Here is a 25,116-nt window from a genome sequence, read left to right on the forward strand (position 1 = left end):
CGCTCGTTAGATACGCTTTGTAACAACGAGTTTTAAGATCAATGGTATCTGACAGGCACGAGTGCAGTCATCTGTTTCTTTCACACCCCAAAATAGCACCTTTTTGGCATCGAACCGATGAATTTGTCATAAGTGACGTCATCCTATGTGCTGCTTACTACTCATATATAATGTTACCCGACACAAAAAGGTTTCCGTCATATCTGGATTATCAAGGCGATGATGAAAATGCAAACTAGACAAAAACAAAGAACACGCTGGGTGAAAGTTTACACCTCAAAGAAAGTACCAAATATGTACAACAATGTTTACTTCCGTATGACATCACTACCGGTGACCGACTTTTACAAAATGGCGTGTTAACTGACAACAGTACGCGGGATTTCCAGAGGAGGATTTTCGTTGATTGAGGGATCGTATACACATAAATGGGTCACGTAAGTAATCAGAAGCATTCTGACAATCTGCGTACTGTTATTTGTTTACCATGTTTTCCAATGTAACAAAGAGAATTAGTCAGAAATGCAGATAACTACCGTCATCGTTGTGCGTGATTTAGCGTCAGTCATGGCGCCACACAGGACGGAAACTTTTGTAAACGGCTTCTGTTGAATTTACCACATCATTGTAATGTATATATGTGTATTCCCATAATTAGTGCAACGATACTCTTCCCATGAATATTCTCAAATGCGTGATGGAGCCAATGTACGCAACAATTAGACGAAAGCACCTCTAAAAAGGCTACACAGTATAAAATCTGAATTTTGCTTTGTTTACATTTCAGCAAGTACGTTTTCCGAGCACAGATTTCGTTTCCATACCTAACTTATTTCGCATGATTTCATCTAGATAATTTGCATTTGTGACAAAGACCATTAATCCATTGTTTCGAAAATGTATTCAGGGATGCATGTGTAGCATTAAATATTGAAATATACCTGATTGCATAGGCGTCTCATAACCGGCATTTTGTAAACACAATCCAATGTGGCGGAACGTACACTTCGGCGTTCGTGTATGCGTATTTTCCAAAATATTCTAAACGATTCTAGGCTTCTCAGCGACGTTTCAGAATTATCAGTAGTGATTTGATACCCGTGATCGCTAATATGCTAATTTTCTACTTTGGTAATTCGAGTAAATATCCGATATTTAGATTTCTAAACACACAGTAAATATTTATGTAACGCCGTGAATTGTGATTTGGCGAGATTTACAATGTACCTAATTTTCAGAAGTCACTTTCAGTGATTTTGAATTGCCTAAAATGACAGTAAATGATAAACAGAAAGGGGAATTCAAAACTGTGAAGTGTATTAATCTGCGTGATGTATTTTGAATTTTATTCGATTTCGAAGTGAGGGTGGAAGAGGAGTGACAAATGTGTCGCTGTGGCACCCGGGGGTTTACACTCTGAAAAAACGATTATGTTGACATAACAACAGATAATTTTACTGATAATGATAACAAACAAACTCGCAGACGATTTCGAGTTTGTTTATTTTTATTATTAATTATACGGTGAACATTCGACTGAAGCACCAGCAACTTATGAATGCCTTTCACTCAGGAAAGTAGTCCGTCATCATTACCAAAATCACAATCACCATAGCAACAATAGAACGTTCGATGTTGACGCCTCACAGCCGAGTAAGTACGAGGTGTTAAAGAGTGCTAAATAGAACAATAGGTTTACAATATCGATAAATACTATGTGTGTGTCTATTTCCGGGATTTTATCGAGTATTTGCATCTTGGAAATTTTCATTCGAGCCCCTCAAGCTAACGCTTTCGGGTCTCTAGATGAATTTCCAAGATGCAAATACTCGATAAAATCCCGGAAATAGACAAACACATAGTATTTATCTTCTAAATATATCCTGTTTCCTGTCTGATGTTTAACTTTCAATGGTGTCTCATGAAAAACCAGCATGATATTAGATACCAAAGTCAACATGCTGGATGTTTAGACTACATATAGGGTGTAAATATTTTAGAAAGTATAGTAAATATCATTCATGAGCATACAGTATTCATATTTCAGTCAACGTGACTCAAACGAGCTTGATATTAACTTCCACCATGGCTATAAACTGGTCAATTCTTTCCAGAAGCATCGTTGCACCAGTGGACAGAGAAGCGGGAGGTAGAGACCCAATGAGAGGGGAGTCAGAAAAAGAAGAGCGTAACCAGGACAACTAAAGCTTCCTGGATACTTAATTGGGACAAAGAGAAGAGTGCAAAAAATAACTGAAAAATGTCAACATTTACCAAACAAATTCAAACAGAAAATAGAAAAAAATCATGTTGGTCTTTTTACTCAAGACTATTCTTTGATAAGGTAATACAGATCTAAAGACAAATGCCTGGTTTTGTGCCTCTCTGGGAATGCATATTATTTACCAAGTGATTCAGTTTCTCGTGCAGGTTGACCGAGGACATAGTTATTGATCGAGTTGTTTATGTTTCTGTGCAGATTGACAGCTCCATGAGTTACATCTTTCTGTATGTTTCAACTGTCACATTTAAGTATTGTGAGTAGAAAAGTAACAACTTGGACAAACGTTTTGTACATTATTTTATATTTGAAGTAAGCATATATGACCATCTGGTCATTTGGTTGATACGTGCATACCAAACTGTTTTAAAATAACCTATCCATCAACCAGAGTAACCCTTGATTGTACAGAAATAAAAAGTGCCGTTTCCTTCATCAATGAAACTAGAACTCTTAAACTAATCACATTAAGAGACTGAAAATTCGTTCAAGTGTCTTCCTGGCATTGCTCCCCATGGAGCTGTAACATTTGTTTCTTGTTTGGATATACGTGGCTGCATGTCAGATGTAGAAAGAGTTCCGATAAGTGGTATATTTTACTTGCTGGAATCTGGTGACAGTGTTTACCATAGCTAGTAAATTAGGTGTAGCGGAGAATACAGCAAGTTTGGAAGCGTCAGACATTTTGAGAGTGAACTAAATGTCATTTTCAGCTAAAACTAAGTAAGACAAATATACAAGCTACATGTATCCATTGAAACATCCGAAGAACTGTCAGTAAAATATTTCCGACAATACATTCTGTTGTAGCCCAACTGACCAGTTTCTCGCTTGAAACGCAGCCTTTCATCAGACTTGTCAAAATTACCTTGTCAAAAGGACTCAATGACAATATCATCACTTCATGCTCATACGTCATTTGCAAGAAATGGACATATACAATCTGTTTACATGTGATTACAAGGATCCTGAATATGATTCCAATAAATCTGAATATATTGATAGTACGTCATCTCAGGTTTCATACACAAGCCTGTTTAAAACAATTACTCAGACGTATAAAATGTATGCATATTCGTATTAGAACGATGTCAGTTCATGTCCTGCCATAGGTTCGAAGACGCCTTCCGTTCCAGTAGAACCAGACCAGTATTCATTGGGTTCCATTGATCTTTTAATTTTCTGGAACATGTTGCAGCCCACTGTTATATTAAAAGCATATACATATAATCAATTACATGTTTCTTTTATGCAGTTTCATGTGTAATTGGTTGCTATATTGATGCTTTTGTGCATGATAAAGTGCTTATACTGTGACCAACTAACACAATACGTGAAAAATCAACAACAGATAAAGGTCTTAATAAGACAAATTACAACACACATGTAATCTAACGTAGTTTGAAACGAAAAACATGAAGTGAACCTCTTTCAGTGAAGTTTCATTTCTGTTGATAACCGTCCACAGCCAAATGATAGGAATCGGCAGGATTGATGCGAGTGATATCATCCACCCAACACCTGTAGCCCAGGCAGGGTATATGTAGTCCCCATACCTCGGAGGTCGGTAGGAGTACAGAGAGTAGCAGAATGTAACCTGATACGACACAATAAGGTTTATCAGCAGTTAAGCAAGGGAAGACATTGCTCCCGGGACAAGAGATTATTTGGCGATTAGTACCAACATGAGATGAATGAATTATCTTATATTCATGTCTAAATATAGAAAAGAAGAAAATACTCAGGTAGTACATGGTAAACGTGGTTAACGTGTTCCGTACGTCTAAGATACTAATCGACACAAGCTTTGTTGTCCAAGAACATTTACTGAACATTTTCCTTTCCCGTTATCCTGTATTGCAATAGTCCTATCACCACATAATTCTAGATACATACTTCAAAGCAGAAGACGTTATGAAACCCACATATCTACTGTTATCTCATCGGTTGCTACGTGAACTTAATATATATCTTATCGGATATGTGCACTGGCATTAAAGTGGATGGCAGCCTCTTTGACAAGCTGTACGACAAGAGGGATGATTTCGATTTTGATTTTCTCTTCATGTCGGGCAATCTATCATCAGCTCAAGAACATTTCTCAATCGCTGAGGTACCTTAGAGCATCGCAGTTTATTCAAGTTTCATCGAAAGGAACATTTTGCTTACAACATAAGAATCAATCAAGGATTCATCATCATACTCCCCCTGGTTAAGTACTTCAGACATTTTAAGGTAGACATTCGGAGGATTTAATTAAATATGACACATCTCTTACCAACATGATGTGCGATGCTATCTCATCCATTGACGTTTCCATGAGGTGACACACCTCCTTACGCACTGGCATTTACTTGTTTTCGCGAACACATAGATTTTCAGTGATCCGTTTATATAATTATCATTACAATGTTGCTTTTTACGTCCTATAAAATCTGTTTTACGCAGATATGCGTGAATTGTGTATTACTTTAAATTTTTTATGTTTGATCCTCAAAAAAATCACACTTCTTCAAATTTCCTTTTGTACTTTGGAGGTGCAGTATGCACCTCTGACCAAAAACCTCTCATATTCTACAATTTAACAATTTAGTTTCTTTTATAAGATGCCTTAAGTAAGTTCAATATGCGAACTCTATCCTTCCTAGTCACTGACCAGTTTCAGTCCGATTTATAAATAGCATGTTATTTTTACTGTTACACAAAAGAGCAATATATCATGGAGCTTACGATCAGAAGTAGTGGACAGACGAACTTTAGACTAATGACCATGACTCGAGGCATCTTCTTTCCCCACATCATCCTGATATTCTCCTGAAGCATCTCTGTCCCTGAAAAAGAATTGGCATATAAATTATTTTAAAGGATTATTGTCGCACGAATTGTCGCACGAAACCAGTTACAAAGCCAACGTGATCTATCCCTTCATTTATATTGCCGGATTTGGCTGATTATCAAACTTTAGCTCCTTTTTACAGCATTAAAATTTGTCAAACAGGTATTTGCCACTGACGTAGACAAGTCTCTCGCCGCAAACAGGACAGGATAATTTATGACAATGGATTTGATTTCGTCCGTGTTCCTTATTTCCTACTTACGATAGACTTGAATGATATGCATACTTGGAACATCAACATCAAAGTTTCCCAAATAGTGTTACCCATGTTCAAAATCCGAATCAGTCTGCTATATGAGAATTTGATATAAGTCAGTGACACAATAATTAAGTGGGGACTGCTGACTCTCCCAAATACCCTTCCCACCTTGTAAATGTGATATAACAATAAACTACGGTGTATGTCTAGCGGGGATAATCATTCAGTGACCATGGAACATGACGTAAATATCTCCACATTCACCCATCGTCTGCGGACTTCCAAATAAAAGGTTTGATACATTTTGAATGCAATGCATTTTCAGGTATCTCGCTGACAGCACATAGGTCAAAAGCTTCTAATGACCTTGCACATGAGGTCAAGGTCTGACTGTTATCAACTGGGGTCTCCAAACAACCTTAAAGCACATTATAGGGGCGGTCGGGTAGCCTAGTGGTTAAAGCATTCGCTCGTCACGCCGAAGACCCGGGTTCGATTCCCGACATGGGCACAATGTGTGAAGCCCATTTCTGGTGTCCCCCGCCGTGATATTGCTGGAATATTGCTCAAAGCGGCGTAAAACCATACTCACTCACTCACTAAAGCACATTATAACCAATTTTGAACCAAATCCATACAGATGTTTTTGAAATACCTCCCTTACAACATATATGGGGCGTAGGAACTGAGCTCGGTGGCGGGGACATTTACATGGAAACCAAATCATACAGCAGCATCCAGACAAGGCGTCATTGATAGACAAACACAAAGACTAGTCTACAAAAAGTTATTTCATACATTTTTTTGCAAGTTAAAACTTGTTTTTCATATTTCAGGTTTTGATTTGCCAATTTGAATCTAAATTGCAGGAACTGTCATCGGTAGTTGTTTAGGTTCGAGTCGGTTGTATACTTCCGACTATATCATGAGCATGTTCGTATGAATCACTTTCATATAGTAATGATAGCAGAGCAGGTGTTCGAGAAAAGGTGAACGTATCCTGTCCCACCGATGGCACCCACCACAAACACATGCAAAGGCATGTCAATTCTTCACCTGAAAAAAACACGGGAACATGTCTACCATAAAACTTCACAAAAGCTTTACTTTTTTTAAAACTCATCTCTTCAACACTAACCATAGAACCAACCAACTACCATGCATTCCAGCATTGCAATCACGGCTGTAGAGGGAAAGTAGGCAAACCAGTCCACCAGCGTCACCACATATATCCCAGCCTTCAATGTACACAACGTTTACCTCAGTATCATCACATGGTACATATATGTCTTTATTGTACAATATTGCATCCACAAATAAACATAAATGAAAGAACTATATAATTACAACTTATGAGTTTTCAAATTTTCGTTTAACAACCATTTAATAGGCAAAACGTAACCGATTTGGACGATACTTGTAATTGACATTGAGATGTGTATTGGTTTTACCTGTGATACATATAAAAGAGCAAATAGAAAAGTGCTAAGAAGCACTGCACATGTGAAGAAGAGGCGCTTCTTAAACAATTGCGTAAACACGTCTTCCAAAGCTGCCGTGATAGCTTCAATGCCTGGTACCTGTGGAGACAGATGTATATGACATTTGTTTAAAAATACGCTAGTGTCTTTGAACTCTAGCTCACATTAAAATTTAAAACTTAAATTTCGATATCAATTACATTTATATAATTGGATATACATAGTTTCAATGTAGTTCTTATATACATTTATTTGATAAATCAAATTTCAGTCGTAGTAGTATTTATAAATGCAAATGCGGTATCCCAAGGAACTCTTTCCCTAGGAACAAGGTGATTTGGACAAGAAGTTTGACTTAAACTTCAGGTGTATCGATGGTCTGTTGCCGTTCAATAACCATCAAATAGTCTAGTTCCTTGCACTGATTTGCCCAACTAGAAATAAAGGAGACCAATGACACCGTCGACATAAAGACTCAGGGTCACAAAACATTTGCCACATTCCTGTATGACAAGAGGGGTGACTATACCTCAAAAGTTGTAAAATGTAGACACCAAGGGTCACCTTAAGTTCGCCGTAAGAATGTTCTGGCATATTATTTAAGATAAATGCCACTAAATATGAAATAAACCTAATTGACGTCTGTTCACATAGATGTACTGATGGAAATGAATGAGGGAACACTTAGTTGTAGACACGGTCAAATGATATCACGGGTTCCCAGCCTTGTCTACAATATACGCGTTGGAAACAATGCACACAAACACATCTCAACATTTGGTTCTGACATGTATTGAATTTGTACATTTTGTTTGTTTGTTGTTTAACGCGGCACCCAGGAATATTTCAGCTATATGACGGCGGTCTGTAAATAATCGACAATCCAGCGATTGCCATCATGAGGATCGATCCACGCAATTGGGATACGATGACATGTAATTAACCAAGTCAGCCAGCCTGACCACCCGATCCCGGTAGTCGCCTTTTACGACAAGCCCAGTTGCTTGTTTCGGCAAGCATGCGCACCATTTCAAATGTACTGACAGTAAAGTTTATTTGTCTATACATGTAGTTTTAATTGTTCCCTCATTCGTTTCCAGCAGTCTACACGGATGTCATGATAGGACCAGAATGACATTCCTATTAACTTAACTAAAAACATTCTATTTGCTATTCCAAATATTTTGCTAAACAGCAAGAGCCATCTTCACACAGAAGTGCATTTATATACTCCTTTGGTCCATGGGATCCTGACATGGTAACAGAAGAAACTTATCACTGATATTCAGTGTTGTTTTGGGCACTATGCATACCATTGATCAAATAGTCGGATTAGACTAATTTATCCACATTTATTTTTTACGAGCAAGCAGTATTGAATTGTTATTTTGTTCTGATTTTATTTCACATTTGTAGAAAATGGGCTTTTTGAAGTTAGAGTGGGATCCTCCGTCTCCGTCTCCGTCTTAACAAACGTATTTTGCCATAATGGACAGAAATCAATCTCTATGATATATATCTACCATACATATCTTCATTCGCACAGTTAGGTTTTACCCTTGGATGTGAAATTTTACTGATATTTTAGAGAGCTTAAGCATCTCTTTTACTGTTACATTATATACAAATATACATTTCTCACCGTGAATAGATGCTTGATTGCTGATGACACGTTGAGCAATAATCACTTACCCACGCTTATGTTGTATAATACTAACGATTATTGATGAATGGTTATTTGGAGTTACCTGTCGATGTTTAGAGAGGAAAAAGCTTTAAAAATATTTTATTTATTTATTTTCAGTTTCTGGTCCCAAACTGACTAATCAGAAGGATGTTTCTGAATGTATACAACTAACTTAAGCTAGGCATCTCCCCTACCATAGAATCTATTCCCAACATCATCAATGTAACAAATGTCAAGACCGACCATGACTGGGGAAACGGGAGAGAGGCCAGCATCTCAGGGTAAACGATGAAGGCAAGGTTGTAACCTGAAACACAGTTTGCATTAATATGTGTGTGTTACCACACGACAAACTTGAAGTAATACGTGCATTTGTCATGAAACGTTTGCTGTATAGTTACATATCAATCCTCAAAGATTCAGAACATTTTGTCAAAAACAAATATCATCCAAAGTTTCAAAATGGGCCCCCTTTTTATCATCTGTTCCTTTCAAATTTATCGTCAATATGGTGCAATATTTTTGAAATAATTCACAAATTCTAAAATATGCTGGAGTCTTCCTCTATAGTTCAAATAGTTGTTAATTTGTTGGAGGCATCATGAAATGCATTTACATTAGGCATACAAAAAACATTCAATACAGATGGATCAGTTGTAATTGCATGTCCTGTTGAAATAGTAAAATTAACACTGAACTTAACATTGCAACGTAAGCGACACGATTAACGTCTAGGGCTATGGTCCTGCTTAAGATAGGTAAAAATCTGTTTATTGAAGCCAATACACACAGTGTTCCCAGACGTGTTTGGAGCCTATGAACGTATTGTCAACGTCAATGCGAACATGACGTGTATAGTGGTGGTTCAGTGATGTTATGATTTGGGAATATGACAGATAGAACACGACGTCCTATGGATGAGTCACAGAAAAAAATATAGAGCCTAGCTATCTACGTTATGTTAACGATGCATGGCGTTATTTTGTCTTCAAGGCAACAATTCACATGTCCACCTCGTCAGATTGTCATAGTGTCCATGCAGCAGCAGGGCATCACCAGATTACCCAGGCCAGTAATTAGCCCCAGTTGTTCCAACATTGAGCAACCTTAGGGCATCACAGTGTATGCACTTGCCACTCAAAGTAGACAAGGTAACCCAAAATTACTATACCACAGTTTCGACGACTTATAGAAATTATTATGAAGTAGGTCCTATTCATCCATAAAATCTATAGCACAAATGTAACTACGTATTTATTGGTCACTGACCTGATGACTCAAACGCATCAACGTTTACTCCACGCATGTAGGCGACGTTACCGACGATTGTGAAGAAAGCAAATCCGGTTAAAATACTTGAGAGAGAATCAGCCAAGCAAAGCCATACGGCATGTCTGAAACGAACAATCCTTCAAGTCACAAAGGTTCAACTGTGTGTGTACCATGACACTAGAAGGTTGGTTGGTGATCTCCCAAAAGTGCACAGTACAACAGAAAGGGGGTTAAAGACGCAGGTGGCGTGTAGATCACATGGAACATTTATGTTTATTTATTTGTTTGTTGATTAATACTGCATTCAGCAATTTTCCAGCTATATGACGGCGGTCTGTAAATATTCGAGCCTGGACCAGACAATCCAGTGATTGATATCATGAGCATTGATCCACGCAGTCGGGATCGATGACATGCGACAACCAAGTCAGCGCGCCTGACCACCCGATCGCCTCTTACGCAAGCATAGTATTGGTTGCTGAAGACCTATTCTACCACAGATCTATACGGGTCTGAGACATTTATGGATTCACTTTGCACACACAGTTTGCACTAATTAACATATGAGTGAGTTAGTTTGGTTTAACGCCACTTTGAACAGTATTCGGTATATCATGCAATGTCAGCTTGATGGTGGAGGAAAGCCGAAGTGATGCAGGTATTAGACGTTTACCACTTTGATTAAACCCTCGAGCATTGGTAAATTAATATATGGCATCTAAATTCCCTTATCGCATCCCTTGGGCGTGTCAGAAAGCTATACGCGTAGGTTCGAATCCTAGAATCGCCCTAATTAGATTTCTGGCTTTATCTTTCGTACCTGTTTCCCTTTCACATCAAATTGACACATCATGATATAACTTAGGAATGAATAATACAGATTTCTTCAATGATTTTAACATGGTTAATTATATACGGGATATAAACATCAGCCTGAGTAAACATGAAATATACGAAAAGCAGTTGTTCTTCATTTTGTTGTGTCCAGACATGGAGGTAATACATCCAGACGCGATGGCCATTGAATGCAGTGCATAGCTACAGGCCTGGATCCATATCTACAAGCACACAGAAGAATCAGAATCAATGTTTGTTATCCAGTTAAAAACCACTTTTGAATTTCCTCAAAGAAAATGTGGAAATAAAACAGGAAGCAATGACAGTAAGACATTTAGCGATTACATTATAGGTGTTTTGGTATGTTTATCTTAACTTACAAAACTTAATGGCAGTAACAGAATGGGATCAACAATTGCTCGTTTCATCAAAATTTAGTAATAATTCACTATTTGCGTAAATGCAAGCTTCTCTACTTCATCTAATTCAACAAATGAGGTGATAAAGTTGCTGGAGAATTTCTGCCATTGTTATCTCTAGATCCCAATAATGCTCAATTGGATCTCGGTTAGACGACCTCACAGGTCTGTGGATATCTGTGATATTAGTCGTATTGTTTGTCAAGACTCAATGTGGACAGGTGTTGTAACCCCGCTGGTGAACTGGCGAAAGGTAAAAATAGCTGAATGCATGGAACCGTCCTTCTGGAGTGCAGACCTTCTTGACTGCAGTCTTTATTGATATGTTTGCAAAGAAAACCTTCCCCGTGACACCTAATCAAGATCAAGAGAACTTATTACAGTGCAGTGCAGAGCAGTACCGGTTCTTTCTCAAAGTTGTGACTGTGTGAACAAACCAGTGGCTCTGTGTAATTGCCCTTGAAGTGACGCTTCAACGATCATGTTTCCGATTTGCCTTGGCTTTTGAGGTCATTTGGCTAAGTGGTGCCTTCCGTTGTCTTTAACCCTCTCAATTAGGTGGTGGATTTAATTGCGAGTGCATAAACCATGGTGTATGGTGTTTTTAAGAGCCCTCTGTACTGTTTTGTACTGTTCAATACTATTTAATTGCTCCAATGAAAACGTAATTTCTTATTTCTTCTAAAGTGATTGTGAACTGCCTTGTTTTTGTTGTCTCTCGCCTGGTGCAGTTCTATATTATTTTACTCAAAGGCAGTTTTGACCAGGCTTGAACTAAGATTCCTCTATTGAACAATATAGATGACCTGAATTTATATGCTGACAAGATAATTTCATCTTACTTCATCATTAAGTCGTTACTAGCTGATCATAGTAACTCACTGCCTCGGTGGATGTCAAAATGTGCATGTGTTCGTGACGGGTTCCACTGGTGGGGCAGGATACGCTCAGCTTTTTGTTAAGATCAATATTTGATTCATAAACACATGCTCATCATGATATAGTCGGAATCGTACAGTTGACTCTGCTTTTGGCAGTGATTTCCTATGAACATGGTAGAGGTCGTGTTGCTTTTATTGATGTAAACATAATAATTGTTTTATGATTCAAATTGAACATGACCGACGGTAGCAAACTCACTTTGGGCTCCGTAAGCCTCTCAAACTTTGGATAAATGTAGTAGTACATTCCATCAGCTGATCCCGGAAGTAGGCAACCTCGTATGAGAAACACTGTGATGAGGATGTAGGGAAGAGCTACGGTGATGTAGGCAAGCTGGTTGAAGAAAATGTTCTGTCCAAATCAGGGGTTAAATGTCACATGATATACTTTCGCTTAAATGGCGAACAAGGTAACCACTTAGTACAATTTATACATGATACTGGAGGTAGGCTGTATGTTGTATTTTGCTAACTTTTCGTTTTTCGTTGATATAGAAGAACAAATAGAATAATTACATATTATACAATTATCCAATATTGAAACATATCCTCTTATAAAAAGTCAGGGATACTCGGAAATAAGTTAAAATTCTTAAAATTGTAAGTTTCTAGGTATAGATTTATGATAATAATGAACGAATGGGGAACACCAGTTCAACCAGAAGTGAAGTATGACAGCAAATGTTATGACCACCAGCGATCCTGAAGGAATATTGGGGTAGGACTGGAAATTTCAAAGTTGTCATTTTTGGAGCAATAGTGCATAATGACGCCACGATTTGTCAAACATGTAATCACTCGACGAGGCATACTGCGTATGAGTCTCCCAATTGTTATTTGAGGGAATCCCCTCTTGCAGAGCCTGGCCAAGTTCAGCCAATGTGATCGGCAGCCTATGACGTTAATGCACATGTCTCCCTATCATGTCCCAGACATGTTCAATTGGGGAAGATCTGAGCTATTTGCTGGCCATGGCATTCTGTGGATGTTGTGCTCCTGGAGGTGAGCATTGACGACTGACAATACACACATGCCTGCAGACGGGACGTCAAAGGGTGTAAGTATGGTGTTCCGATAGTATTGTCCAGTGACCCTTCTTCGTTCGTTCAGCTATAGTGATGCCACCAAACACCAAAACAGATTAACCGGTAAATCTGTCCTAAGGTTTCAGGTTGACATTTGCTTCACGTTCATTTTGACGTCGCCAGACACGACCACGGCAATTAGGGCAGAGCAAAGTGAATCGAGAATCATCTGAAAACAGGTCACTTGACCAATGACGATTAGTCCAGTTTCAACTTTGTGTACACCATTGACGTATGACAATACGTCGATTTGTAAGGGACGGCACAACATGTGGCCGTCGAGCATAGAGGTGGGCTGCAGTAGACAATTTCTAATCGTCTGGCCCGTAACTGGTACCCAAGTAGCCTGCTTGAAGTGTGGAGCAATTTGATTTGTAGGACGAGCTCTATTTCATAGAGCCCGGTTTCGGATCAATCGATCATGTGCTCTTGTGGTTGACCTGGGATGCCCTGAATCGGATCGATCGTCAACATTTTGGATTTGATGGCACCTGTTCGATAGCCTGCTAATCATAGACTGAAACATTGAACGTAATGGCCACTGCATGCTGATGGCTACCAGTTTTACGACATAAACTTTCTTGCATGGGATGTTTGTCGTCTTCACTTTGATCTAATATTTGGTATTAACATTTACACCAGATAGGATTGGCTTCTGACAATGCGTGACCAAATTTTGCATCAACACCCCATGAGAGTTTTGATTGTTGCTCATGCAATTACGATACCAGTCTTTTGACCTAACATGGATCATTCACACATGCCACCATCAGGGTACGATGACATGCAATCAGTTAAGTAACGCAGCCTCATCCACCGATACAGTTCAGTCAATCCTTAAAATAAGAACAGGACAGAGATGAACCTATTCGTCCCTAATGGGTATAGTTTTATAATCAGTTAACATTTCATCAAAATCTATTGCATCTATGTGTTCATCATATGCGTGGCAAATGTTGATTTTTCGCTGCCATCATTTGTAATTTTGAGGACATTATTGGCTTCCTTACCTTACCCGATACTTTTATTCCTTTGAAAATCCACAAGAATAATATCAAATGTGTGATCACCAGGCATCCAACAAGATGCCATCTAACGCCACCGAGATTATCCAGACCATCAGTCATTTCGAGTACCTTGTTTCTTAAATAGAATGGATAGTCTTTTAAGACAAATATCCATTATGGCATAACAAGCGCTTTGTAAGAAGTTTCAATAATGTACTTTTACATTTCGTCAGGAACTATCCTTATTGGTAATTGATATATTGGGGTAGACCAATTTACGAAGTTATGTAATTGCTAGAATTCAAAATGGTATTACTTATAAAACATGTAAACCCTACCTCCAGAATTCTTCAGCAGCAGTCACCCCAGTAATGTTGGCAGTAATTCCAGTCGCACTTGCATTATACGACGGAATAGTGACATTTGTAAAAGTTCGAAGATCCTTGCTAGATATACATGTAGGTGTGTTCCAAGTGTTGTTACAGTTGTCCCAAGGAAGTATTTCAGAGAAGGAATAGAAGAGGTAATACATGAACCAGGAGAATATGACATTATAGTAGCTATGGAAAAACCAGGCACATATTACAGCTCCCACGCCAAGACCTGTAATAGAAAAGGATGAAACATAAGTGTGATCATAATGATGAAATTTGGTAGTTAGTGTGCAGTTAGTAGGTGGACTCAACATTCTTGTTTCCGTGTTTTTGCGATGTGATATATTTTGACCTTGATTTGACATTTGCACTTCTCTCATACTAAAACCTTAAACTACTTATGAACATTATTCTTTATTTTAAATTTGGTATATAGTTGCTAGTGATCCGTGTTTCGCGACATCTGTAATACCTTGTCAGTTTTGTTCAACATTGAATGGGTGTATATGTTCAGGTGGTAGTGGGCATCAAAACATTTACATTTTCTGCCATATTGTAAATAATAACCTTAATTTCACACCCTGTGTCACATACTTGTTCACACAAACGAGAACACCGATGTCTTTACTCTATGAAATTGCCAAACTGAGAAAGTGTCTACTCATGTAGACTTTCAGGATTTTGTGTTTATTTGTGAAATAAGTTGAAAAAATTAACATAAATGGCCTAAGACTTATTCTCCTTGGAGGTATTTAAGGCCCAAAGTTGAAACTTGATGTAAAGAATGTATTTGTTTTGTATAGCAACAGTGTTATACAGAAGTACATTGTACATTCTTTCTTGAATATTTAGAAACATTGTTCTTTTGTGTTAATGTTAATACGTTTGTCCACAGTATTTATGACGATATTATTTCTTTGAACAGCAATGTTGTCAATGTAAAGTGGCTCTCTTTGTTGACAATTTAAACTGTTGTTTACGTATTTGAGTGGACTACAGTGTCGTTAACAATTGGTGATATTTTTAGTTAGAATCTACTATAAAACCTTGAAGGGTAACACCAACACAATTATAGTTTCTTAAAAGATCTACAAGTTCTAATCGACATGTATCTGTTTACTACATCGACTGGCCTAATTTTAAAACACACACCAAAGTAGATTAAATGTTTGCAAAACTTGCAAAATCTGAAACCGTCACCCCATTTCCAGACAACATTACATACTAAAATGAATCTCTTTTACGTTACCAAAATTTTTGCTTTCAGGATCTACATGCCCATTACAATATCACGCCTGATTTACGTACGATGCCTATCATTTAAACTATAAGCCGACACAAGAGTAGCAGATTCATGTGGTGTTACAAATATGGAGGCTCCATTCCACTAGTCAGTCATGTGTTGATGATTCTATCATTTAAGATATTGTTATGTTCAAGATTCATGGGGGGCACGAAAAAGTAATTACCAAATAAGCAGTCATATTGATTTGACAATGATCGAGGTTCGGCGGAGAGACTACAGAATATTTTGTATTGATTAGCATTCTCTTTCTAAATTATGAAATCAGTGTTTCATTTTAAATTGACCGACGCAGCAGGTTAAGCTGTACTAGCTAGATTTTAATCTATATCATATAATCATATTTTTATTGGTCTCCAGTGATTTGTGAATATTAACATCAAATATTTACTGAGAAAACAATATGTAAAATGCTGGACTTTTTCATTGATAACATCTATGTAAAATATGGGTAAGACATTAAGGCAAGAAGTAGACATCCTTATGGGCACCAATTGTGCTTCTCTTCTTGAATATATGTTTCTTTATGCATTTGAGTCGGAATTTCTGTTCGGATTGTTAAAGTCAAAACAAGGTTATTTGGGCAAGACGTTTAACTTAAGCTTCAGGTTTATCGATGATCTGATATCGTCAATAACAATCAAATAGCCAATTCCCGTCCACTGATTTACCCACCTGAACTAGAAATAGAGGAGCCCAGTGATACCGCCAAATCTGTTTCTGTTTCATATTTAGATCTATGCATAAAGATCCAGAGTGACAAAACATTCTCAACAAGAGTGTATGACAAGAGGGATGATTTCAACTTTCCAATAGTCTACTTTCAATTCATGTCGAGCAATATTCCAGCCGCTCCAGCCTTTGGTGTTTACATTTCGAAACTTTTGAGATACAATCGAGCATGCTCTTTCTACCAAGATTTCAAAGAGCGTCATACGACTCTTGCTCAGAAGTTGTTTGATCAAGGTTACAACATTCAAGGCCTAAGTAAAGCTTTCAAAACGTTTTATGGTAGACATGTGGATGACACTTCCAAATTTTACGTATCAGTGACAAAAATGATGTCCGATGCAATTACCTATAAAGCTTTCAAGAACTTTTATGGTAGACATGTTCCCGTGGTTTTTTTTCAGGTGAACAATTGCCTTGTCTTTGCATGTCTTTGTGAATAGTGTCTTTGGTGGGGCAGGATACGCTCACCTTTTCGCGTACACCTGGTATCATTACTATTTGATAGTGATTCATAAACACATGCTCATGATATAGTCAGAATTGTACAATCGACTCTGCTTTATGCAGAGATTTCTATCGCACGTGGAAAGGGTTTTGTCGCTTTATTTATTAATGCAAGGCACGACCCGCTCCAATATACCTGGATATCCTGAGCAAAAGCTTTCCGTATTTAAGACAACATTAATCTATCATTCAATCATCCTCAAGGATACTTTTGGTTGTTTCTTCTCATATTCTGCTTACACTGACTTGGTTAAGATCTACTAGATTGTTAAGTAACAAATTGAATACAAAAGCATTGTTTCTGATTCATAGATTATCAGAGCTCATGAATAGATATACATGATAACGAGTACTGGTTAGTTGTTGATTTGTAAATGGGTGAATAGAAGTGCATCAATAATTTATTTGGCAATCAAATGATGAAATTGATCATTCAGGCAATCATATGGTTGACAATGATTTTCCCCCTTCATCCCATATCTCCTCATTTAAGATTTATGAATATATTACTATTCCGTTATGTAAATGTTTGTACAATAATGAGACTGTGGGGTAGTCTATTGGTTAAATTATTCGCTCGTCGCGGCGAAGACCACTCACTTGTACAATACAGTCAGGTTTCGATATATACCTTTGAAAGAGGGACACAAGTTCCAGACGTTAATCGGTCCACTCTGTGAGTACTGGCCAATAGTCATCTCCAGGAAAACACATGGAATGGCTCCGATCATTGTGAAGAATAGGAAAGGTATCAGAAATGCTCCTTTGTGAAAGTAAAAAAAAATGTCAGTTGTGTTCCCTTTAGGAACTGAGAAGTAAACCGTGCCCCATCCTCCACACCCAACATGTACTTCAATCTCACACAAAGTACCCCCTCCTTTAAAATCCCAATTAGCGTACTTTAAACACATTCTGACATTAACTCTTTTTGGTTTAACAAATGCTAATGTTGACATCTTTCGTATTTATGCAATGTACAATAGTTGCAATCATTCCCATTCATAATGTAAATAGTTCATGTGCAATAATCACTGTAATTATTAGAGAAGTTATTGTTACGTTCAGAGCAAGTTGGTGCCACACACAACGTACCTCCTCCATTGCGCATGCAGTAGAATGGAAACTTGATGAATGTTCCAGATCCAACACTCAATCCAAGTAGGCTGACGAAGTAGTCAAACTGATGGCTCCAGTGTTCACGAGGCATTGTATGTTTCTACAACTAGATACGAATACATTCACGTCATTAACAGGGAGTGACAGGCAGGAAACCTAATATAGCAAAGAAAACACATAATTCATTTCCACCATAACGCCACACAATTCCATAGTTCAACAAAAGATACCAAACCAATTCCGAGTACAGCATGTTTTTATGAATCAGTCGATGATGATATCAGGTGTCCGCTAAAAGGTGTACCCACCATTTAGAACTCTCTTTTAAAATCTCAACAAAACCTGACTGCCATATCAACAATACAACATTTTTGGCTACATTTTAAATGGAAATGATCCGACTGACTTCATTGTACACTAACAATTTCGTTTATCAGCGTTTTCCTCGACGAAAGGGAGCCTCATCAACGTGTGCATCTCTTGACAGACGATAACACTAGATGGAATAAAGGTTACCGAGCAAGACGATCTGTTACGAGGCTGTTCCTAGCACTTGAACACCAGATGGACAAGTAGTTTTGTACCCAAGCTCAGCTACATTGTCCTTTGGCGTTCGTACTCAGTGACCATTATTATTAGGTATTCCACCCATTGCACAAATAGGGGCGGTCGGGTAGCCTTGTGTTTAAAGCGTTCTCTCGTCACGCCGAAGACCAAGGCCTGTTATAAACATCAAAATCATTGTGTTCGACCAAATGTCTAATGTGATTACACATAATTAATCACTGACACTGTAATGACAATCGTATGGTCTTTGAAAGCACTGTAATTCGTTTGTAAGTGTCTGCTCTGTACTGCCTTGCCTACATGTACCTTTATGTTTGCAAGTGTCTACGAATGAGGAAGGGACCAGAAGTAGCCTTGAAACGTTGAGTTTGAAATACAGACATGTACAATTCATTTTGGTGGGGAGTAAATGCTATTATACATTGTTCCTTATGTAGTTAATTAAACCATTCAAGTCAGTTAATAGAAGCAGAGTGTACGAAGTTTTGAGCCATCAAAGTCGCTTCTTTCTTTTGTGGCCCTGGGAATAGCAGAATTTTTAATGGCGCTTCATATAGTATAGCACACTGATGTTCTGATGAGTTCTCGAAAAATATGTCTCGGATTAGTGTCATATGGGTAAAGAATGGAAACAGATATCCAAATTAAATTATTCTGTCATCAAAATATATGGTTTGAGTGAGTATGTATTAATCATATGTTCCATTTATGACTAAACGACTCTCACACAGACATATGGGGGAATATAGACATTATTTTCACTTGCAGAACCGTAAAACGCGCAGATTCAAGATCTTTTTTCAGAAGAACAGGCCTCCAGCTTAAAGAACGTATGAATATAATATAATATAATAAATATAAAATTACCAAAACAAATATTTAGAAGAGACTGAGAAGGTTTACACGAACAGATATACATGAACAAAACACTTTGCATGCATACAATGCTCACAAAGAGTGAAAGAAGGGTGATTTGTGAGAGCTTCAGTTTCTTCAAGCAAATAGTTCAACTCAATCTTATACATTTCTGATATAATGTTGGAGAGAGCAATGTTTACAAAAATAATGCTCTAATTTTCTCAATTTGCATCCATCTTCCAGTTTCTGAAACGAGTGAGATCCACTCTCAAATGTCTGTCTGTGGTATATGTTTGGTACCATTCGAGCTGTAATTGGGACTTAAGTAAGCTGTAATATCTGAGTTTTCCACTCCCAAAAATCCCTTTACCAATCTGTACAAAGGCTGAGACAACTCCAACACCTGATTTATCTCATCTGAGCCTAAGCCTTGATATTTTAAGAGTGTTAAGTTTAAGAGTGATTTCGCTTGCCAATTTGGAGGTTACCTATATAGCAGAGCTATTTGTCCAGAGTTAACACCTAGCAATTTTCTTCAGAATTGTAAATGAACTCAATACAATCCACACTCTCATATCCCCACACATCAGATCCAAATGTCACTCTTTGTGTGATCATGCTATCAAAGCTTGAAACACTGGCAATGTATCCAAGTATATAAACTCAAGGAAAATTTTCTTGGCTATTTCTGTCTGATGGGCAAATGTTCTTCCTGGTCATTTAGACGCGACGAGATTGTTCTGTATTTCCTGTTCTTTGTTATCACAATGAATATTTTGTTCAATTTCCAAAACAAGTTGTCTAAATATATTACATGTGGCCTGTATATATATATATATATATATATATATATAGAGAGAGAGAGAGAGAGAGAGAGAGACACAGAGACACAGAGAGAGAGAGAGAGGTTCATTGTGTTTTTATTTTATACATGAAATTTCAACTATATATTCACAAGTTCCACAATTTCCCTGTTTACATTTTAAGACACTGAATTGTTATAATTCACACACATTGCTTTTAAATTGAAAGTGGTATCATTCTGATATATATATTCAATAAAAATATCATATTTTAATCCATTTTCAATTATTAACATTGTTATTTCGAAGGCGAATGTTGAGTTATTTGAATAGTTATTATTGGTTAATGTTTGTTTGCTCTAATGATATTTTGCCCATAGGGATTACCAAAATGTCTACAGGTGCTATTTATTTGGCCCTAATCAGGATATACCTGTTCTTTTGAACACAACATTTTCTGAGATTCAGAGATAGAAACAGAGCATGTTAAATCAAAGTGCCCATTAATATTTTGGGAAAAAATACCCAGATATTTAAATGACAACTTTTCATGCAATGTTGCTTGGGGTGTCGTTTTATTGCGGTTCAGTATATATTCAATAAAAATATTTATTTTTTTTAATCAATTTTCAATTATTAACATTGTTATTTCGATGGCTAATGTTGAGTTACTTGAATAGTTATATCGGTAAATGCTTCAATGATATTTTGCCAATGGGGATGACCAAAATATCTACAGCTGCAAATATTTGGCCCTAATCGGGATATACCTGTTCTTTTGAAGACAACATTTTCTGAGATTCAGAGGTGGAACAAAACATGTTAAATCAAAGTGCCCATTATTATTTTGGTAAAAGTTCTTCATTTTATAGTTATTTGCTTAACATTAAAATTACATGGAATCATTGTATGCAAACATGGATAAACTAGAAGAAAGAGGTACTTCAGAGAAGAATATGTACTGAGGTAAAAACCTTTCAATTGAGTCATTTACCTTTCAAATTCACCGTGTACCCATTTGTAAATAGCCGATATCAGTTGATTTTCTAGTACACTATAACGAAAACATTTGTTATCGTTTTCAGCAGTAACATAGCGAATGATCCGCTGAGACGTTGCGAATAATTGCTGATTTCTGCGGAGATATTTAATTGTTTTACAGCACTAAATGGGGGTTTTGTTGGACTACCACACCGCCAAGGCGTGGCAAGAAAACTTAAGGCAAAACTCTACATATGAAGCTACGCTGTGAATGTAATGTTATAAATAAACACCTATATGTAAACTACTCCAGCCATAATAACGTTGTCTGTTATTACTCTATGTTACAGGAATATTTGAATTTTGATCACCTTGCATTGTGTTCCTTGCCTTGTACAAATCTACATGAATATGTACTTGCATATAGAATTTGATAGATATCGTTTCGTCAGTGGTAATATTACTGTTGATATAGGACCAGGTGTAACATGATAATCAACACAACAACATGTTGCCGGTGAATTATAAGCGTGCCAACAACTTAGGAAGACGACAGGGATGTGTAGTCAAATTCTGACCGGCAATATATTAAACCAACGTGTTATTTTTTCGGTCGGATCGGCACAGTCAAAGCAATATAACTTGGCCAAGAAGTTTAACTTAAGCTTCAGGTTTAACGATGATCTGATATCGTCCAAATAACCATCAAATAGCAAATTCTCTTCAACTGATTTAATGACCTAAACTGGAAATTAGACAGATCAGTAAGACCGCCTAGTCTGTTTCATATTTAGATCTATGCTTAAAGATTCAGAGTGCCAAAAGATCTCCACAAGACTCATTGACAAGGGGGAAGACGTCAATTTCCCAATAGTAAGCATTCCAGTTACATCGAGCAATTTTCCAGGAACTCAAGTCTTTGGAGTCTAAATTTCACAGCATTTGAGGTGCAATCGAACATGCGCTTTCCGCGAAGATTTCAAAGTCCTGGCTGCCACTGGTGGGGCAGGATATGCGCTGTTTTTCGGAACACGTTATGATATAGATATGGAATTTAGCAGACATTTGTTATTGTAATGGAAAGGGAAAGGGTTTTGTCACTTCTATTTACCACTACATGTTGTACACAGATGCTGGAGATACACCCCTTGATGCGTGTTTACGCAAATATAGAATACTCGGATGGCTAAAATAGCCTTGGCTATCATCGTTTCTAACCTGAAATCTGTGATGCGCTGTTTGTGTTTTCGAAATGTTGATTTGAATTGAACAGTTTAACAAAATGAAACGTCAAAGTCTCATATATGTGATTGGATCAGTAGTAAATGTTCATTGTAGCTAACAATTGATCTTAGCATACAATCTTCTTGTGCAAGTGGATGGTGAAGCCGATGCCTGAGATTGTGATCTTAAAATATTGACAATAATTGTTGCGATAAATGCCTTTTATTCAAACCAGTTTAATGTCTATGCTAGCTGTAAGGGCAATAAGAACAAGGCATTTGAAAAAGAAAGTTGTAGCTTATGATAAGGTTCTTCAGCTATAGAAGGACAGAAACCTATGTGATATCATGCACTGTTTGAAGAGAGATGGACCTAAAACCGAGCACGAACAATTTCCCAGTTATGGTTAACCTACTGCAATTTCATGTGATGATGACGTCCCACATCCCAGAATATATAACCAGAATATGTTAAAGAAAAAACGTATAAACGAATATCATGACGGAAATGGCCATGGATGTAAAACCAAAATGTGCGATTACTTGTTGCAAAAGCACTTTGGGCCCAACATGAAGTAAGTAGCTGAGGAATTATGAATACAAGTGGCAGACCCGTGTCTGAACCATATTCCAGGAAGTATGTACATCGTCATTTTTGAAGAACCATATAGTGATTAACTTGAGGCAGATCCTGTACCTCAGAAATAAAACAACTCCAATGAGGGGTGTTGGAACAACACAATGAACAATAACAATACCGGATGTAACCACAATTTGAGTTGATACAGTTGAGGCAGTGCCAGTGCAATGAAAACACCAGATGATTGAAAACAGCCTGGTCGACGTTGTTCCCCATGTCAACCAAAGATTAGTGCAACTGAGCTAGTGTCACCGACTGGTTCTGGTCCTGTCGTTGGTGTCGATCTATCTCATCGCAGATTATCTATGGGGGAGAGGTCTACAACACTTGCAACATGTGGGCATGCATTGTCCTGCTGCAAGGTGACTTTACATCCCCACATTTGCACAAAGGGTAGAACATGATCTCGAACGATGTCGTCCCGGTAGCGTCTGCCAATCATTTCCCATTAACAATGACTATTTGTGTTCTCCCTTGAGTTGTGATGCCACCCAATACCATTACACTTGAGTCCCTAAACTCACAAGGTTGAGTAACGCAAGCGTCGCTAAAACGTACTTCTGGAATCCTGTGGATCTTTGCACGACGATCAGAGCTGTCCCTATGAAACCTGGACTCATCTGTGAACAGTATACTGTCCCAGTCTTGTCTTCTGAATCGCAGATGCTGTCGACACCAAGCTATGCATGCCTGACGGTGACGTGGAAGCAAAATTGGGCATAACGTCTGGCATCACGTACTTCCTCAACCGTTTGCATACGATTCTGCTACTAATTGGTCTCAACCTATGAATTATCCGAATTGTTAATGTGGCAGTTTGGTATCGAATCCGTACTTTATTTTCAGGTCGATTAATTCGAGAACAATGACAATTTATCAGGAATGTCTCCACAATTAAATATGTTGTCCCAAAGTCATCGGTCACGTAAAACGAGGTAAATTTGTTTGGAACTTAATTGAGTTACCAGGTATCTCTTCAATATGTGGCTGACTGTAAAGTTTGAGCTGAATCAGCTGTGTTCATTGTCTGGGAGGCTCATATGCGGTTCCGTATAATTAGCTGAGTCAACTGATTGTTGTTGCCAGTGTTGACGTGGATGGGTTGCAATCGACTCCCAAACCAATGGGTGTTCAATTTATGTCTGATAGTGCCAGTTAGTCATCAGCGCCGGAGGGCTGAGGTGGATTGGTTGTAATCAGACTTCTTCTGTCTTCCCCATGATCTCTGTGAGCTCTCACAGCTTTGTATTTGTCATGTTTAATTAATTATAGTTCATCATCCCACCAGGAAGGCTGCTGATCTCTCCTGAAATTATAATTTAAACCATATACTTTTTCGGTGTGTTCTTGATAATAACTGACTATACAAGATACTGCTGTATTACAATTATTATTAGCTAGCTGTAAGATATAATCATAATGCTCAAGCTATATACCCTCAAGCTTGTGCAAGAAGGTTTCCTTATCACCTCCATTCCTCACATATTTCTCCCAACTGCTTCCACCTTCCTTTTCCAGATTAAAGTTTGAGTTACTCCTTGTATTACATGGGGCTGAGGGTTTTACTATATTTACCAGATGAGTTACCCTAAACATAAAGTGAGCAGTATAGGGGGAAATGCTTGGAGTGATCCTGTATACCAACCCCAAAGTTAGAGAAATATGGAAAGAGAGAAGAGGAGGCAATCATGTAGTCTACAGCACTTGATCCATATAAGGGAAACATGTTCACCAAGTCTTTTGCCAAAATTATTATGTGTCACTGAGTCTCTGTTTCTTCTTGGCATATCAAATGTATCAGAGGGATAATCAACAACATCTCTCTGAATAAAGTCAATGTTGTCATCTGGGAAGTCCTGTGTCCTTGCATTAAGATCACCAGCAAGAAATATATACTTGTGTGGGTGTTC

The 25,116-nt window shown here is 37.7% G+C and overlaps 2 protein-coding genes across 2 annotated transcripts; both read right to left on the minus strand.

The window, feature by feature from the left end:
- Positions 1-3,361: 3,361 nt before the first annotated feature.
- Positions 3,362-10,082, minus strand: LOC125377355 (sodium-dependent noradrenaline transporter-like). Its single transcript, XM_048390401.1, has 7 exons — positions 9,814-10,082; positions 8,739-8,851; positions 6,828-6,956; positions 6,515-6,614; positions 5,012-5,112; positions 3,708-3,878; positions 3,362-3,463 (listed from the first exon to the last, which is right to left on the minus strand). The coding sequence occupies exons 1-7, from the start codon at positions 9,848-9,850 to the stop codon at positions 3,362-3,364; spliced, it is 753 nt and encodes a 250-aa protein (XP_048246358.1). The 5' UTR covers positions 9,851-10,082.
- A 214-nt stretch (positions 10,083-10,296) lies between these two features.
- LOC125377562 (sodium- and chloride-dependent GABA transporter 2-like) lies at positions 10,297-14,230 on the minus strand. Its single transcript, XM_048391426.1, has 3 exons — positions 14,109-14,230; positions 12,213-12,347; positions 10,297-10,874 (listed from the first exon to the last, which is right to left on the minus strand). The coding sequence occupies exons 1-3, from the start codon at positions 14,223-14,225 to the stop codon at positions 10,725-10,727; spliced, it is 402 nt and encodes a 133-aa protein (XP_048247383.1). The 5' UTR covers positions 14,226-14,230; the 3' UTR covers positions 10,297-10,724.
- Positions 14,231-25,116: the final 10,886 nt, after the last annotated feature.

This window comes from Haliotis rufescens, unplaced genomic scaffold (genome assembly GCF_023055435.1).
Source record: "Haliotis rufescens isolate VD_foot unplaced genomic scaffold, xgHalRufe1.0.p SCAF_9, whole genome shotgun sequence".
In the NCBI taxonomy this organism is placed as follows: Eukaryota; Metazoa; Mollusca; class Gastropoda; order Lepetellida; family Haliotidae; genus Haliotis; species Haliotis rufescens.

Bases quoted from the DNA above. Each gene is read 5' to 3' on its own strand.
- LOC125377355 (XM_048390401.1), bottom strand. From the start codon at position 9,850: ATGCGTGGAGTAAACGTTGATGCGTTTGAGTCATCAG. The intron at 6,615-6,827 runs GTAAAACCAATA...TGTACATTGAAG, and splicing joins CTCTTTTATATGTATCACAG to GCTGGGATATATGTGGTGAC. The intron at 5,113-6,514 runs GTTAGTGTTGAA...ATTCTTTTTCAG, and splicing joins GGTAGTTGGTTGGTTCTATG to GGACAGAGATGCTTCAGGAG.
- LOC125377562 (XM_048391426.1), bottom strand. From the start codon at position 14,225: ATGACTGATGGTCTGGATAATCTCGGTGGCGTTAGATGGCATCTTGTT. The intron at 12,348-14,108 runs GTAAGGAAGCCA...TTCTTCAACCAG, and splicing joins GAATAAAAGTATCGGGTAAG to CTTGCCTACATCACCGTAGC. The intron at 10,875-12,212 runs GTGAGTTTGCTA...GTGTGCTTGTAG, and splicing joins AGAGGCTTACGGAGCCCAAA to ATATGGATCCAGGCCTGTAG.